Genomic DNA, 15,691 nt, shown 5'->3' with positions numbered 1-15,691 from the left:
CGGGACTCTATACAATCCGCCTATAGGGGAGTGAGTTCCTGAGTCAAAGCAACATTTCATGTTTCATATTATGATGAGATGAAAAAAAAAAGAAGGTTTTATTATTGCTATAAGTTATTATAATACCACATTTATTATTGCATATAATGATGCTTAATCGCTAAACATGTTGATGTCTATTATGTTTTTGAACAAGAAACTGCAAACACAACTTTAAATGCTAAGCATACCTTTACGTTCATTTGTATTTATACTTCTATCTGTCTTTTGAACATTGGTGCTCAAGATCCAGTTGATGTTCAAAAAAAGCATGATCACGGGCAGAGATACAAGACACATATATGTCATCAAAGCATAAAGGGGAAGATTCACCGGTTATATAAGAACAGGGGGGAAAGGAGGACTACAGTACACAATATGCTGTTGGTCCATCTATGGGCATTACAGAATAAGATATTCTGCCGGTCAGTGTATGTACTGATGTGATGTCAAGTGTGTATCAAGTGTGTGTCTAGCATGTGTGCCCTGTATGTGGGTGTCCATTCAGTGTGTGTGTGTGTGTCCAGTGTGTGTGTGTCCAGTGGGTGTGTGTGTCTATCATATGTCGAGTGTACGTCCCGAGTGTGTGTCCGGTGTGCGTGCATCCATTGTGGGTCAAGCGTGTATGTCCAGTGTGCGTGTCTCCAGTGTGCGTCCGGCGTCCGATCCAACATCCCCCTCCGCCTCGTCCTGCACCAGCTCGTCCTGAAACCAGCGGGGGTTCTTCTGCTGATGCGCCCTGAAGGCCTCGACGGCCCCCCTCAGGGCCTCGCCCGAGGGGCAGAGGGAGTACTCGTGCTGGCCCACACCCTGGACCCGGTTCACCCTGCCCGGCTGCTGCTTCTCCACCTCCAGGATGCGCAGCAGCACCTCCTCGAACTGCTCCATCAGCTTGTAGCGCAACGCCACGTTGAACGGCGCCGGGATGTCCTCCTCTGAGCACACGTCGGCGAAGTAGGCCACGATGTACCTCCGGAGGGAGCCCGAGCGCACCAGACCGGGGACAATGAGGCCCAGCGCCGGGCTGAGCATGTCCCCCACCGGGGAGCGCAGGTCCTCCCTCAGGACCACGGGCTTGGCCCCGCACATGGCCCTCCACTTGGCCTGCACCCCCGGGGAGCACAGGATCAGGATCTTGTCCGAGGGGGAGCGCTCGATGCGTTCCCGGTGCCAGTCCAGCCAGCGGAGGCCGCCCAGCTGGCCCAGCCGGGTCAGGTCCAGCAGGTCCAGGACCACGTCGGTGCCGCACTGGGCCATGAGGAAGGAGCAGAGCTTGAGGACCACCACGGTGTACAGGGGGTGGTCCGGGGAGTAGATCAGGAGGACCGTCTTCCTCTTGGCCACCTCCGCTGCGTCAGGGGTGGGGTCAGGGGGAGATGGCGCACTGGAATCTGTGCGGGGGAAGCATGGTCTTGTTGTTGTTGTTGTTGTTGTTGTTGTTGTTGATGTTTTGCTATACATTGAATGCAGGCCAAACCTTTATGAGATGACTTCCAATGGGAATAGGAAATACAGCCAGCGATGATACTCAGTGCTAGCGTTGCGAATATAAGTAGGGCCCATGGTTGTTTGGAGTCATCTGCAATTAAAAGCGTGAAGATATACATTGTAATACTAATAAAAGATATTAATAATAAAATGCAGATATTCTTCTATTTTCATATGAAAGCAATGCATCTTACTTACATGGGCAATTTTCCCATTTCTTCTGAGCAGACAAACATTTGTTTTTGCATCCAGGAAAAAATGGCCGTACCTTTATGAAACATACAAATATATATATATCAGTGGTGGCTGGTGGTTTTTAAAGTGAGGGAGGAAGGACTGCGCGCTTGGTTGCCATTGGCCTGCTTGCACTGTTGGTGTATGGTGGCATAAGAATGTGAGACTCAAGTTGTTTCAAGGTGTTTTGGTGAACTACAAAATAGCAGGGAGGGAGTTATGTGAATATAATTTATACAAAGCCACCAGTGGCATCACTGTAATTTGAGAAGGAAAGGATGCAAAGCATATTAGTCAAATCAGGCCTACTATTGATTTGTAAAAGTAAATAAAAAAATCTGGGCCTATCATTGGGCCTAGATCTCGACGGGTGTCAAGATCACGTTGGTGCTCACCAACGTGATCTTGACACTTGTGGCGTTTGGTTGCCCTATCAAGATTTTCCACATCAGTGAAACCATGAACAGCCCACGTTGGAGATTTGCTATTATTCATAAGCAAACAGGGCCAGCAATAAAGTCGATTGCTTGTAATGCTACCAGTAAGCCATGCGTACCTAGCAAACCATGTAGCACTCACAACAATGACGTTGCCATTACTTCTGGTCACCTTGATTTTGGGAAGTGGTCTACCTCTTTCTTTGGTCGCTAACTTAGCACTGTAACTCAATGAATGGAATGCTTTTTTTAATAAGACGTTAACAATGTCCTCCGTTTCCAATGTTTCCATTGTACATTTAGGATCTCGCTATCGCAGATTTCACTTGCTCTGCGTCTCTGACTGAGCACCGCGGCAATGCAGACCGGGTTGTTATCGACAGCGTTGCCAGATTGGGCAGATTTCCCGCCGAATGATAATTTTTCCAGCCTAACATGGTTAAAAGTAGCCCAATTGGGTGGGAAATCTGACCAATCTGGCAACGCTGCTCAACATCCAGGGATCCTGCTTATTCGTTCATAAGGCAGACGGATAGATTTTTGCGCGAATCAGACCCCTTAAGGTCCCACCCACTCAGAGGAGGACTTTCCTCCTCTCCCATTGAAACCCATGTTATCCACCGGCCGCCAGTACTTTCGGGGAAATGAATGGGAGTCAACGGAGGGCGACGGAGGACCTTCCTCCCTGAAGTAATTGTCAATAAGCGATAGGGGGTGCTAATGTCCCTTTACCCAGGGAAACGAACATTATATATTCAAATGCAATAAAGTAGTCATATTTAAGGGCATTAATTCATTACAATAGTCTGGGCATCTACATTTTTTATTCTCAACAATGTTAGGGAGGATCTTCCTCCCTCTCCTCAATGGAGAAGCCTCCACTGATATATATATATATATTATATCCTATTTGATGTGTTATCCTTAGCTTGCAGACAATCTAAACTAAAAATGAACTCACCACAAACAAAAGTTCACATTTTGGACCGATCTGAATGTGATTTCTTATATCCATCTCAAAGGTCACGTTCAGCCAAGTGCTCTTCCCCTGTTTGAGGAAGCATTTAACAATGAGCACGTCTGTGAAGTACTCCCAATGTTGGTGTGCACACACACAAACACACACACACTAACACACAGCACCTTGGATACATTCTTTGAGTCCTGGTACACTGCGCTCTGGACGGCCACTGTGTAGCCATCAGAGAACTGGGATGTATTGAAACACACGGTGGCAGCCAGGGAGCCGGCCTCCCAAGAGACCGACACCGTCATCTGAGGATCCCACGTGCTGCCTGTAACGTTAGGGAACCACAGACATTTTACCCAATCCGCGTCTGCCGCTAATATCAATGTCCCGGTGAGCGTACTCACATTGCTCACATTACTCACATCGCTCTGCTAGACTGATGTGATACCTGCTAATGCAGATCATCAAATATCTATAGCCAATGGCAGCCCTCCCCTACGACGACATATGCAAATCAGCTCAAGGTTGGGAACCACTGTCTAACACTGAGTTTGTCAACATGATTAGGGTTACATCCTATAAAATATAGTGATATTGTGAGTCTTACCGTTCTCCAAACAGAGTTGGGCTTGCTGGATTCTCCAGTCGTCACATCCTGAGACAAAAATAACAGAATATGCAAAGCGACTTATCAGAAGTGAGGCTGAGAACAGTGATGTAATGTAAGTATGATTGGCTTAGAGCAGTCCACTTTGATACTGCACTATAGGTCACAACCCCTTTTCCATAGTTTACAGAAATTCACACAAAAATACCATACCAAGAAACATTGAAGGTTGATAAATACATAAATATAAACTTATATTTCTACCATAAAACCAACAATGACAAGCATTTCATACTTTCTCCTCCTCACTTACGTGGAACAGTAATCTGTTTTTTATCCTGTAATGTCCCTGGTCAGGCTCAGGTAAATTAAACACTGATATTGAATAGGTATGTCCTGGGTCCACAACAACACCATCCAATGAAAAGGTCCACTGTGAACAAACAGCAGCACATGCGGCCTTCAATGAGTTTGACCAGTAGTTTGAAGACATTGTTGTAAGAAATGTTCAGATGCATGTTTTTACTGTACCTTGCCCAGCCGTGGATTCAACTGTGAGGGGATCGTGAAATTGTACCACACACATAAAGTCTGGGTGGTGTTTTCTTCCAAAAGGTGCGCCTTCATTCCCTGTATGGAAAATATCCCTCCTGTAGAACGACAAAGGAACAATGCTTGATACAGCAGATTAGCATATGTCCTGCAATACAAATGTATATACGTACACAGATGTTAATCCATATTTGTTTAGATATATTCTAATGGCATGATACCATGCCTCATAGCCTCCAGCCATCTCATTGCCTCTTAGCCTTCAACAGCCTTCATTATTTATAGTTTCTTTGCAAATATTTTACAAAATATTTTGTTTGAATTATTCGTATTCAATATTTTATTACTGAATACGTGCAAATATCAGATTCTGAATAATGATTAGAATAGATTAGCATCATTGTCAGCATCATCATCATTACCATTTGCCTGTAAACTCCAGGAGACATTGATAACAGGTAGGAGTCCATTCTCATCCTCAGCGACTCCCACATTCTCCAGGGCCCATACAGGGCCGGTGTAGGTCAGGTACCTGGGAACCCGCTCCTGTTCGTCTGAACAGTTCACTGGCAGATCACAACATGTTAGCCATGATGGAAATATGCTGGACCTTGATGTCTGTGGTAAGAAAGACCAACTACCTAACTTACCTAACAAATCTAATGAAATGAATGCCTACATCAACACAAGGCACAAGCAAACAGATCTCCTTGTCAATTTTGAAGGATAAATAGCTTAAAGTGTTATTATATACGTACCTATTTTCGAACCGCATTTGATTCCCTGAGTGAAAAATAATCATATTTTGGATGCATTGATTTACAATTAAAGTTTTGATGAAATAATTCATTTTTTAGTCCTACTTATAATCAACATTCCATTTGGACATAGCATTGTGTTCACTGTGCTCTCTCTCACACGCACACGCACACACACACACACACACACACACACACACACACACACACACACACACACACACACACACACAGAAATACCTCTTGATTGCAGTCCAAATGGTCATTGAGAATCGAGAGAGCAGAAGACACAGAAAACCACATGTAATAGAAACACATTTTCACAAAAACATGGACCATGCTGTAAGATGTCTGAACCAAAACTCCGGCAGGAAGTAGGTTACACATGACAGTGTAACCAAAAGGTCCAGGAACTGCCTCAAGTTAGACGTCACATGTTATCAGACCTTAGCATCCAAAATTAGGCTACAGGAAGGAAGTTGTGTTGTGGGTTACCGCTCAAATTATTTCCAATACGTTGCTTCAGGTTTAAGAACTGCGGCACTTATTCCACCAGTGTTCAGCGCAAACTGAAGACCCTATGTTGCGGACATGCAATGCGTTCTAACAATCACTAGGGGGCACTAGTTGCCAAATTACCTGTACTATAAAATAGCCTACATCGCAATAGATTACCCCACTCTAAGTTAGACATTTTTTATGCAGCCCAATGTAATGGTCTAACGGTGACGGTTCCTATGGATTCCTTTCCATTGTGACCCAAAGGGGTGCCCATTCCTGTAGAGAAAATGTGATGCAGTGCTGTAAAGTGTACTCCCATTGGTGGCAACACAACCTCTGGTGGACAAGTGCCCCATCAGTGGATTACATGTGATGTGGTGCCATATAAATGCCCTTACAATGGGATAAACTTGAGGTCCCCTGCAGGTGGCTTTTTGAAGAAAATTCTCACCAAGTTCCCTCTCATAAACCCTTTCAAGTGAGGAAACGACTGCCCTTGCTGTGGAAAGAAAACAATCCCGGTGAGAAAATGAGATGCAGTGCCTTGCAGTCTCCCCTAAACTTTCCCTCTAGGGCAGGCTCGCCACGAAGTGGTTGCCATGACGACAGCAAAGGTTTATATTTCCCTACATTTACGGTTTAGAGGCGTGGTTAAACCGTAAATCTAGAATATCTAGCACCATAATGTTAATCTTTTTTTAAGGACTATTTCATCATACATGACTCGTCAAAGCTTTGTGTGTGCCCATGTCGTGCAGGAAGTTCCCTTATTTTTTTCTGTCCACCACTGAAGGAACCTCTTCACCAAAGGCCCAATGTTGTTGTTTATAGTGACGGCGAAAGTAGCATTGAGCAGTGTTTAACTGCTAAGTATTTAACAGCAATTATTCACTTTTGAAACATTGTGTGATTTAGTTTTACGACATGGTGAGCTATGTGGTAGCAGGTGGCAATACATGGGCCAGAATTATGACATAAAATAAAAATGTGCTCTTGAGTTACACCCTGAAACTAATATCCTCGTAAACCCTCACCCCTCTGTAGACCAAACACACAACCCTAATAAAGATTTCTCACCCAAGTTCCACACGTGTTGTAGGGTTCAGGGGTGATGAGAGGAGGTTCTGGGGGGTCGGTTCCCTGCTTGGGTCCCGTTATGGGGAACACCTGTCTGCACCTTTCCTTTCTGGTGCAGTGCAATATAGTCTAGTTGCTGTTAGGTGGCGAGTGATAACGAGTGACCTCTTTGTCAAAGAGCCATTGAAAACGGTTGGATTTAGGTCAACCAGCTAGAATCTAGAAAAAATATTCTGCTCTTTTCCCGTCATTAAATATGACATTTAAAAAAAAAAATGATATTGATAATACAATATTCACATGTTTTTTTGTTCATACGTTTCAATCGAATCATGGTGACAATCAACACACTCAAACTCCAGTCACCAACACGTACAAGAAGCCGGTGTTCAATATAAACACTGGCCCTGACGCTGACAGGGCAGCTGAGGCCAGTTCCGGTCGCTCCCGCCGTGTGTTCATAAGGATTTTACGAACATGAGTCTGACTTGCCTGATCCCTGACCCTCGACCCAAAACATACTAGTCCCTGGCTGATCTCCCGAGCTCTTGGAAAGGGAGTGTAACTCTCGGCTTATCAAAAGTATTGTTGGCCGGTTGCGACCTCTTGACCCCTGTCTGGGTGGCATACGAGACCCCCCTTTAGGGGATGAGTGACGAAGGACCAGACATACAAACCGCAAACCTCTCACATGCGTAAGGAGCTTAGCACTTAAAAAATGGAAACCTTGCCTTGGAAGTTCGACCTTGGTTTTTTGAACTTGTCATTTGGGCTCAGTTTTAATTTGCTGTGTTTACATATGTCAACAGCATGGACAAGCTGTTGTCTAGTTTTTCTGACATCTATGTAACATACCTGGAACACAGATACTGTATATATTGTAGTTACTATTATGGTAGGATTTGAACATTTACATTTGAATCAGAGAAGAGAAAGAAAATTTCAGGTTTAGTGATACCGATATGATTTCTAATGTTATAGGGGTAAACCGATCATTAGACTTTTTCTCATACATATAAATGCATGTATTCAATCGAAATTATGTTATCGATACCGTAGAAGCCCCTAAATCAATTTCAGGTTCATAAACAGACATGAACAACATTACTTGTTAGCCTAAATGGAGTGATGGTCATTCAAGGGTAATATGATGACATGCATACAACAAAATACATTTTAAATAAAGTAAAGGTAGTACCCTTTGTGACTCAACAACTTTTGGCGGGGTGCTTTCAATGAGACCCTGTCTACTTTAGGCTTTAGGAGTAGAAGGTGCTCCTCTGGTCCAACAGGGCAGGAGAGCTATCTATTTTAGTGAACCACTCACAGAAGACCACAGGAGACGTACAATACATGGTCTCAGGTTCTGCTTCCTCCAGTACAGCCTAGATCTGCTCCACTTTAAGTGCGTTTGAGGTCTGCTGCAGATATCTACAGAGGTATGTTCATTTGTATGTCATGTTATAGTTGCTCGTCGTTGTGATGGGAATGGTGTGAGGCTGTTCATGTAGTCAAGAGGTATAGCCCTCAAAAGAAATTGCTTCAAATTCTGCCCTTTCTTGTTCATTCCTTTGTTATCAATTATGTTCTCTTTTAACCTTCTGCAATATTGACGTTGTGTAATATAAAAGCTTTTTTTTTAAATATAATATACAATAAATCATGCATTTATCAAAAAAGTCTATGATGAGGTATCATACATCTTTTTTTACAAATGAAATTGAAAACAATAAATACAACTGAATGAACAATTCTATCTATTCTATAGATGACACTGTAGAACACTAAAGATAGTAGATAATTTACTGAAAATGTACTAGTAAATAAATTTAGATAAATATGCACATGTGACTTACATTTCTGAACACAAATGCCAACATTTTACACACATCTTATTCTGTTTTTGTCATATTTATTCAATATTATCAGCGGCTTGACTCCTTTGAGTGGTGTCCCCTGCCACACCTACTGCTGCTAATCTATAGGCTTTGATTTGGCATGTTAACAAACCATCGTGTGCATAGCATTGGCCTCTAAGGGGAACCCTTTCTACTTTGAGTGTCAATGTTTATTTCCTTTTCTATTTTTGCTGTCGTCATGTGAAACTCGATATTGAATCGCATTGTAACGTATGTAGGGTGATACATAATATAATAATTTGAGTGATGTCAAGTATACATATCTCTTTCCTTTCAGCGAAGAGATCTAAAACATGTCTGAAGGGTACGTTCTATGTTTTAAATAGATAGATCATAATTCATGCTGATTATAATGACGATTTTCATAGATTACTTACTTTTTTATTACTACTATTATATTACTACCTATATTTATACAGCCTATTGTTTGTCTTTCATTTCATATCTCCGCCTAAATGATTATTGATTAATCATCAATGCAATACTTCCTACCACAGACCAGTAAGTTGTTTATTAGTTTCCCTATCTTCTTACCTGCATTGATTATTACACGTTCTTTCTTGTTTTTCTCCAACGTCGTTCTTTAATTCCTTCTGCTTTCATCTGTGCAGAAAAAGTCGAAGTTCTCGGCGTCTCGCCGGTTGACTCTGAAGGTATCTCCACCCTCCAGTCTCCCCCTAGGACTCCTCAGCTCACACTACAGCCCAACGTCATTAATAACATTCAGTCGTTTGCTAGGCTGAGAATAATTTAAGCATAGCCTTCAATCCATATCAAAATCAAATACCAAAATGTATAGCATCTGCTCATGTACCATTTTGTGCTACATTAGCACAAATATCAACTTGACTTGGAATTAACTTATTATTTATTATGCATAATAAGTGGCAGTCAAGTGTGTGGTTGGAATCACTGCATGGTGGTGGATCATGATCATGACAGTACTAATTCCTGGTGTATTTATATGAACTTGTTAGATCAAACTGCTGAAGAGGGCTGGGGTGATGTTGGAAAATGAGAAAGAAGAGAAGATACGAGAGAGAGAGGCCACTCTTAAGGAGAGAGTCCCTCCGCTCCAGCTCTCCGGACTGTCCGTACAGGACCTCCAGGTATGTTCTGTTCACTGCAGAGGCCAATGGGCTTTATTCACCGGCCATCTTGGTGCCACCTTGGTGCCATCTTGGTGCCATTTTGGTGCCATCTTGGTGCCATCTTGGTGCCAACCTAGTTCCATTTTGGTTCCATCTTGTATCCACATAAGACAAACATGCTGAACACAAGAACCTTGCAGCATTACAAGGGTAGGTAGGATTTAAACGCTCAGTAACATGTTTGATCCTCATTTGACTTGTTTAGTGTAGAGGGCATTAAAAATGAGTGTAATGATATTAACATAACATAACAACACTTGCATTGTTGATACATTATCCCAATAAATGACTTAATTAATATAATAGAGTGCAATGGTTAGAAGATAAATTGAATCGAATAAAGAATACGTTTTTTTCACCATGTAAAATACAGGGTACTTTTCAACTTAAGTGTAACTGGTCAGTTGAAGGTCAAAAGTTACTGTATGACCTTGCAAGCCTCCCGACTGATGGCTGTGAATGAGACACTTCGCTCGGTTTGCCAGTTCATCCTTCTGTTCTTCAAGGCTCTGTGCCGAGAGATGAACCAGAAGATCGACTCTGCCGATGAGGATCGCTACGATATTGACATGAAAGTCACAAAAAATGACAAGGAGGTAAGGCGCCTCATGATGATCTCTTTATTCTGGACCGGGGATGGAGCCTGGATGAAAGCATATCCAGCCTTTCTCGGGATCAAGGGGTATTACGATAGTTATTCTCTTATTTTTTCTCTGATTTCCCCAGATTGAGAATTTGTCCCAGAAGATCACTGATCTGAAGGGCCGGAATAGACCTGCCCTGAAGAGGGTGAAGATCTCCGCCGAAGCAATGCTGGGGGCTCTGCTGGGGACAAAGGTCAAGGAGTCTGTGGACTTCAAGGCAGCCCTCAAGACGGTGAAGAAGGAGGATGAGAAGGTAAGGGCGGTTTGTGCTCAATTCCATGATCCGTCATTCATTACCATGGCTTTCCAATAAAAACTAAGGAAGCAGGATAGGGGTTAAGGTGGTTCAAATCCAAGTCAGAAGTTACTGAGTTCCATCCCAATTTTCCCCAATCTACATGTATCCCCATTTTGTTCAGGAGCAGGTCGAGTTTTGCTCAAGGATGCGTATAAAACTGTACCTGCTCCTACTGTAAGCCGTTTTAGGATAGACATCTGCTAAATTACTAAATTACAATAAAAGTACTAAAGTACAATTGCAAATGGTGCAGTATTTGTCTCCCGTCAAACTGGCACCGTGTTAGATTTATCTACTGCTGTCGCCGTACTTTATATCTAATTTTGTTCCTTCTTTCTCCCCAGAAGGAGGAGGTGACCGACTGGCGTAAGAACGTGGAGGCCATGTCTGGCATGGAGGGCAGGAAGAAGCAGTTTGATGCTTAGAAATATGTCTTACCCATAAATACATGTTGACGTACATGTTTATTTTCCACTTCTATAAAGAGGGGTCTTAAAATCTACTTTGAGAATATGAAGTAGCATGAGTTAGACAGTAGTATTTGAATTTTGATTGGGTGCTATGAATGTATAGCTATATCAGGAGGAGTAATGTGAATAGTTTGTAGCTCGGGTTGTGTTGTAACGCTTATATGGGCAGTTTTGCTAGAAGATAAACAAAATCTCACTCAGATTCTTATTATGTAAGCAATATTGGACAATATTCTGCTTTATCCTTTCTGTAATTTGTGCGAAAACAAATAAATACTTGCTGTGAATTTAAAGAGTGACAAAGGCAATTCTTTCTTCCTAACAAACTCCCAGAGCCATTAAGTAAACCCATCCCTATTGAAATGGGCTATTCATACAGTCGCATAAACAATAAACACCAGGGGAGGTGAATACAGCCAGGCATTGGCCAAAATTCATAGCTAGCAGCCACTCAGTCCATGGTGGACACTACTGACAGGAATTACCAAAGACACTTCCCAAGATGTCTAAATGAGCTCAATGGCCATTGGCATGACACAGTTAGGCTTTGAGTCTCAGAAGTAGTAACACTTTGACCCCTTGACGTTAAGAGGGATCTTTGAACATACCAATGTGAGTGTTGGCCATTAGGCGGGGTGAATTATTGCACCAACATTACTTTTGTCTCTCCTTTCTTCTTCTACTTTTAAACTACCAGGAAAGCCGTGTGTGAAGCAGCATTTTGAGAGATGTTAGTTTTGTTATTTTAGCAATACCATTTGGCAAACGCACTTATTGGAAAAACGGTTGTATTAATCGATACATTTATAAACTCTACTTTGGTGGATGTTAATGCAGCTTTTACTTATTTGAATCGACTTTATTTAACCAGGTGAGTTAGTTGTGGTCTGGTGTGTCAGGAGAGCAGGCTATATAAAACGGTGACACTGAATGAACTCGGCCCAGCTTTATTGACAATGCTTAAACAGCAGGCTGCCACCTGTCCTTGTTCTTCCTCGACCTCCCAAAATAAGCATCTCCAGACGCACGACGGGGCTTTTTTACGACGTCGACATTCGTACTTCTTGAAGAGTAATCGGATTACAGTTTATTGATATGATGATACTCGAATGTTGATTGGAATAACGTTTTTCACCCTCCAAGATTAGCATCCAGAAATCCCACCGAGTGAGTGCCTTCACCGTCGTCACATGCGCTGACTTGAAGTGAGATCCGATGTCATAGTATTGATGTAGATATTGATATCTATATTGATATAAATACTTCAGTATTGGAATGACGTTTTGAGTCCAGATTCATTTGTGGTTCCAGATTCGTTATACGACAGCTTGATATAGGCCTACCATAAATTATTATTATTATCATGAATAGATGGACGGTACATACATATTGTAATAATAAAATAAGATTATTAAATAACGATTCAATTAATAGATAATACACAGACAATTTCCCTCTTGAGTTTAAAACTAATAGTGTTAGGTTTGACTTCTTCCTATGTGGTCTCCCAGCAGTCTCGATCATCAACAGGTGGTCCATTTTCCTCCTCCGCCTCCATATATATTGCTTTATTACCGCCTTTCCTGTAGAATACTGCAGAGGGGTTATGGACAACAATGAATGTCCCTCTTGACACGTAGAGGCAAATTGTTAAGTCTATTTTAGCGAGCCACACGACACATGTTACTATAAAGATGATTGATTTCTATATTGTCTCTCTCTCTCTCTCTCTCTCTCTCTCTCTCTCTCTCTCTCTCTCTCTCTCTCTCTCTCTCTCTCTCTCTCTCTCTCTCTCTCTCTCTCTCTCTCTCTCTCTCTCTCTCTCTCTCTCCCTCCTCTCAGCAGGACGACATCACCCTCACACAGACCATTGCTACACTTCAAGGTAAGTCTCAATAACATATCAGGCTCCAATGCATGCTTGAGTCATTTAACAAGATTTGTAGAATATTTCTAACGCTGTGCAGATTGAGATTTGTAAGCCGTTTGTAGATAATACTTATTTCTGTATTTACAGTTATATTTGACATTCTTTGTGCCATTTTTGGCAGTCTTTCTGTTTATAGTTCGTAATTGAATGAGTATTGACGTTTATAAGATGTTACCTGGCTTATTATTTATGAATAACCTTGAAGAGCACCCATACTTGTGTCAAGAAGAAATTGGAATGTATATCAGAAAGGGGAACATAATCAGCATTTGTTTTGGGCCATAGATTCAAAACATTTGTTTTTTTCACTCCCTAAAAAGAGACTACGACTTTTTGGGGGGGATACTGTGCCATTCCTATGTTTGGTCAGGATGTTAAGCCAATGCATGCTCTGTAAATGAGTTAAAGCCATTAATGTGTCACAAGAACCATACAAAGGTCTGGGCTGTAATTAATAAGATTGCATTAGAAAACTGTGCACGAAGAATACTAAACAATACTTAAACACAGCCTAGGCCCTGTAGGCCTACTCCGATGGTTCTCAAACTCCTGTGTTACAGTGGGTGAAATTAAGACGGAAAGAGAGAGAGGTGAGTTCAATCAATTGAATCACTAGTCAGATTGCTCAATGGTTGCAGCTGAAGTAATCAATGAACTGGTCTGGGGATTCCTATGTTCTGTTTAATTTACCCACAGCAAGGTCAAGCATGGTCTCACAGTGTGCATATGCTAGCTAATACAATGTTTGTCTGGGAAAGTTAGTCACCTAGCAGTTTCATTATTGTATTATCCACACCTAAGCCATAAGTAGACGTACATGAGACTGTCCCCCCAAAATGCAGCATTGGAAATGGAGACACTGCTCTAACTCACTACTCACTGCTCTATGTTTATGCGCTCTGGAGTCCTCTAGTGCTGCGGTTTGTTCTTGCAGGGGCTCCATACTACTGCATCCCTACTCTATTTATGGTATGGTTTTAAGTATACAGTATTAGCAACCAAGAATAATTTCCCATAATTTAAGTTTGTTCGTTTTCCAGGATCTGTGCTTACATTTGCGCCGCAGGGTCAATCTTTTATTTGGGAGCAGCTGCATAATAAGGTGCCTAACAATGATGGGGTAAGAAACTGTAGGAATGAGAAAAAGACCAGGAAAAGAAATACAAAATATGTCAATGCTTGGCATATTAACCAGTAAATAATATCGACGCAATTCTAACTATTTCCTGAATGGCCAGTAGTTTGGCCATTTAATGGTCAGGGACTGACCCCATGTGGCTGTACCGTGAATTACAGAACGGAAAAGATCAGCCAATAGTCGCCTGGGTAGAGGATGGAATTTATGTGTGTGTAGTGATAACATGTCTTTACTGGAGGCTTCTCTCCTCAGATAAATGTAACGAACTGAGGCAGTACTCATGGAGGATTTAAGAACCAGACCCTCAGAAGAGAGTGGAGAGAGCTGTGCCAAGCCATGCTGAGGCTCCAGGCACAAGGAGTCCCTTTATTCCCATGCCAACCACAAGACAGTTATGAAGGAGGAGGAGGTAAGTCTGGCTTTGCTCTTGTATGTCAAATGGGTTGGTGGGAGTGCCGGAAACCCTAAAGCTTGGAATTTGAGTGCCTGTTTAAAATGAACGAATAAATTTAACTAAAGAAATAAATAAAGTTGTTATATTTTGTGCTGGCATTTGGATAGTGGTACTTTGTGTTTCCAACAGGAAGAGGAGGTGACAGGTCTAAGCCAGTTCTCGAAGGACAGGAAGAAGCTGATTGGTTCATCTCGAAACTCAAAAAGTAGGAGAGGGAAGGGGGGATTATTTTATTATACAAGAGTGCTTGTTTGACATACTTGGGATTTCCATTTAAGCGACAATCAAGGAAACTATTTGAAGATTAGATTTAAAACGTAGATTCAGCCTACATTATTTCACAGCAGGCACATTTAGTATATGCTTGACAAAATATTTGTTAAGACAAGTGGCCTCATCATTCTTTATTGATAGAAAGAAGATTAAGGCTTTTTATGTCACACAAAATATATTTTTTATGAATTAGAAAGGCCCTAATCGTTGTCACATGGTTGGCCTATTTTTACTTTAAGCCTATTGTCCCAGCTTTAGCAGTTTGTATTCGCTTAAAAACATTATTCATATGTATGTGACGTTTTTATTTTTTATTTTAAAGTACAGCAGCTCTCCAGTTCAGCCTAGAGATGGCAGCACAAGCCTTCAAAAATATAGCTTCAAACAAACACTCAGGGTGTCAAACTTATGCTTCTGAGAAAATAATAGATATATTTATGCATATATGTGTGTACATATTAGTAAGTATACATATATTTGATGGATAAACAATAACCATACACTTGTATTGATCGTTAAAACAGTGCATTTAATGACATGGGATGGGTACTACTGGAAACATTGATTATAAGTGATAAGTGGAAAACCATTCAAACAAACACAATCTGTGATTCTGTGTTAACTGTTTGTGTATAACTCTATTTAGACATAATAAATATAACTCTTGTACACTTGGATCTCTGTGGCTTCTTCATTTCTGGGGTAACACTCTCACACACACTCACACACACCCTAACTCACACACACACAC

The 15,691-nt window shown here is 41.6% G+C and overlaps 2 protein-coding genes and 1 long non-coding RNA gene across 11 annotated transcripts; 2 read left to right on the top strand and 1 right to left on the bottom strand.

The window, feature by feature from the left end:
- Window positions 1-70: 70 nt before the first annotated feature.
- Window positions 71-5,833, bottom strand: LOC130388928 (interleukin-17 receptor A). Of its 2 annotated transcripts, XM_056598531.1 has the most exons (11): window positions 5,326-5,833; window positions 5,086-5,110; window positions 4,750-4,893; window positions 4,307-4,425; window positions 4,089-4,208; window positions 3,776-3,823; window positions 3,342-3,493; window positions 3,160-3,246; window positions 1,726-1,795; window positions 1,517-1,618; window positions 71-1,430 (listed from the first exon to the last, which is right to left on the bottom strand). In XM_056598531.1, exons 7-11 carry the CDS (start codon window positions 3,471-3,473, stop codon window positions 655-657), a joined length of 1,167 nt encoding a protein of 388 aa, XP_056454506.1. In that variant the 5' UTR covers window positions 3,474-3,493; window positions 3,776-3,823; window positions 4,089-4,208; window positions 4,307-4,425; window positions 4,750-4,893; window positions 5,086-5,110; window positions 5,326-5,833; the 3' UTR covers window positions 71-654. The 2 variants fall into 2 exon arrangements, with proteins under 2 accessions (XP_056454506.1, XP_056454507.1); XM_056598532.1 differs by lacking the exon at window positions 5,086-5,110.
- A 3,363-nt stretch (window positions 5,834-9,196) lies between these two features.
- On the top strand, window positions 9,197-11,462 carry LOC130389274 (troponin I, cardiac muscle-like). The gene is made up of 5 exons (XM_056598979.1): window positions 9,197-9,235; window positions 9,560-9,691; window positions 10,240-10,329; window positions 10,460-10,630; window positions 11,020-11,462. The coding sequence occupies exons 2-5, from the start codon at window positions 9,587-9,589 to the stop codon at window positions 11,098-11,100; spliced, it is 447 nt and encodes a 148-aa protein (XP_056454954.1). The 5' UTR covers window positions 9,197-9,235; window positions 9,560-9,586; the 3' UTR covers window positions 11,101-11,462.
- A 644-nt stretch (window positions 11,463-12,106) lies between these two features.
- On the top strand, window positions 12,107-15,690 carry LOC130389275 (uncharacterized). Of its 8 annotated transcripts, none has more exons than XR_008896523.1 (6): window positions 12,107-12,312; window positions 12,988-13,030; window positions 13,586-13,665; window positions 14,116-14,195; window positions 14,466-14,622; window positions 14,797-15,690. It is a non-coding gene; the product is annotated as an uncharacterized LOC130389275 (long non-coding RNA). The 8 variants fall into 8 exon arrangements; XR_008896525.1 differs by having other exon boundaries at window positions 12,991-13,030; window positions 13,636-13,665; window positions 14,797-15,687; XR_008896521.1 differs by having other exon boundaries at window positions 13,636-13,665; window positions 14,797-15,687.
- Window position 15,691: the final 1 nt, after the last annotated feature.

The sequence above is a fragment of the Gadus chalcogrammus genome, chromosome 9 (genome assembly GCF_026213295.1).
Source record: "Gadus chalcogrammus isolate NIFS_2021 chromosome 9, NIFS_Gcha_1.0, whole genome shotgun sequence".
Taxonomy (NCBI): domain Eukaryota; kingdom Metazoa; phylum Chordata; class Actinopteri; order Gadiformes; family Gadidae; genus Gadus; species Gadus chalcogrammus.
Note: the sequence above shows the minus strand (reverse complement) of the source record. Positions and strands in the feature narration are given on the sequence as shown.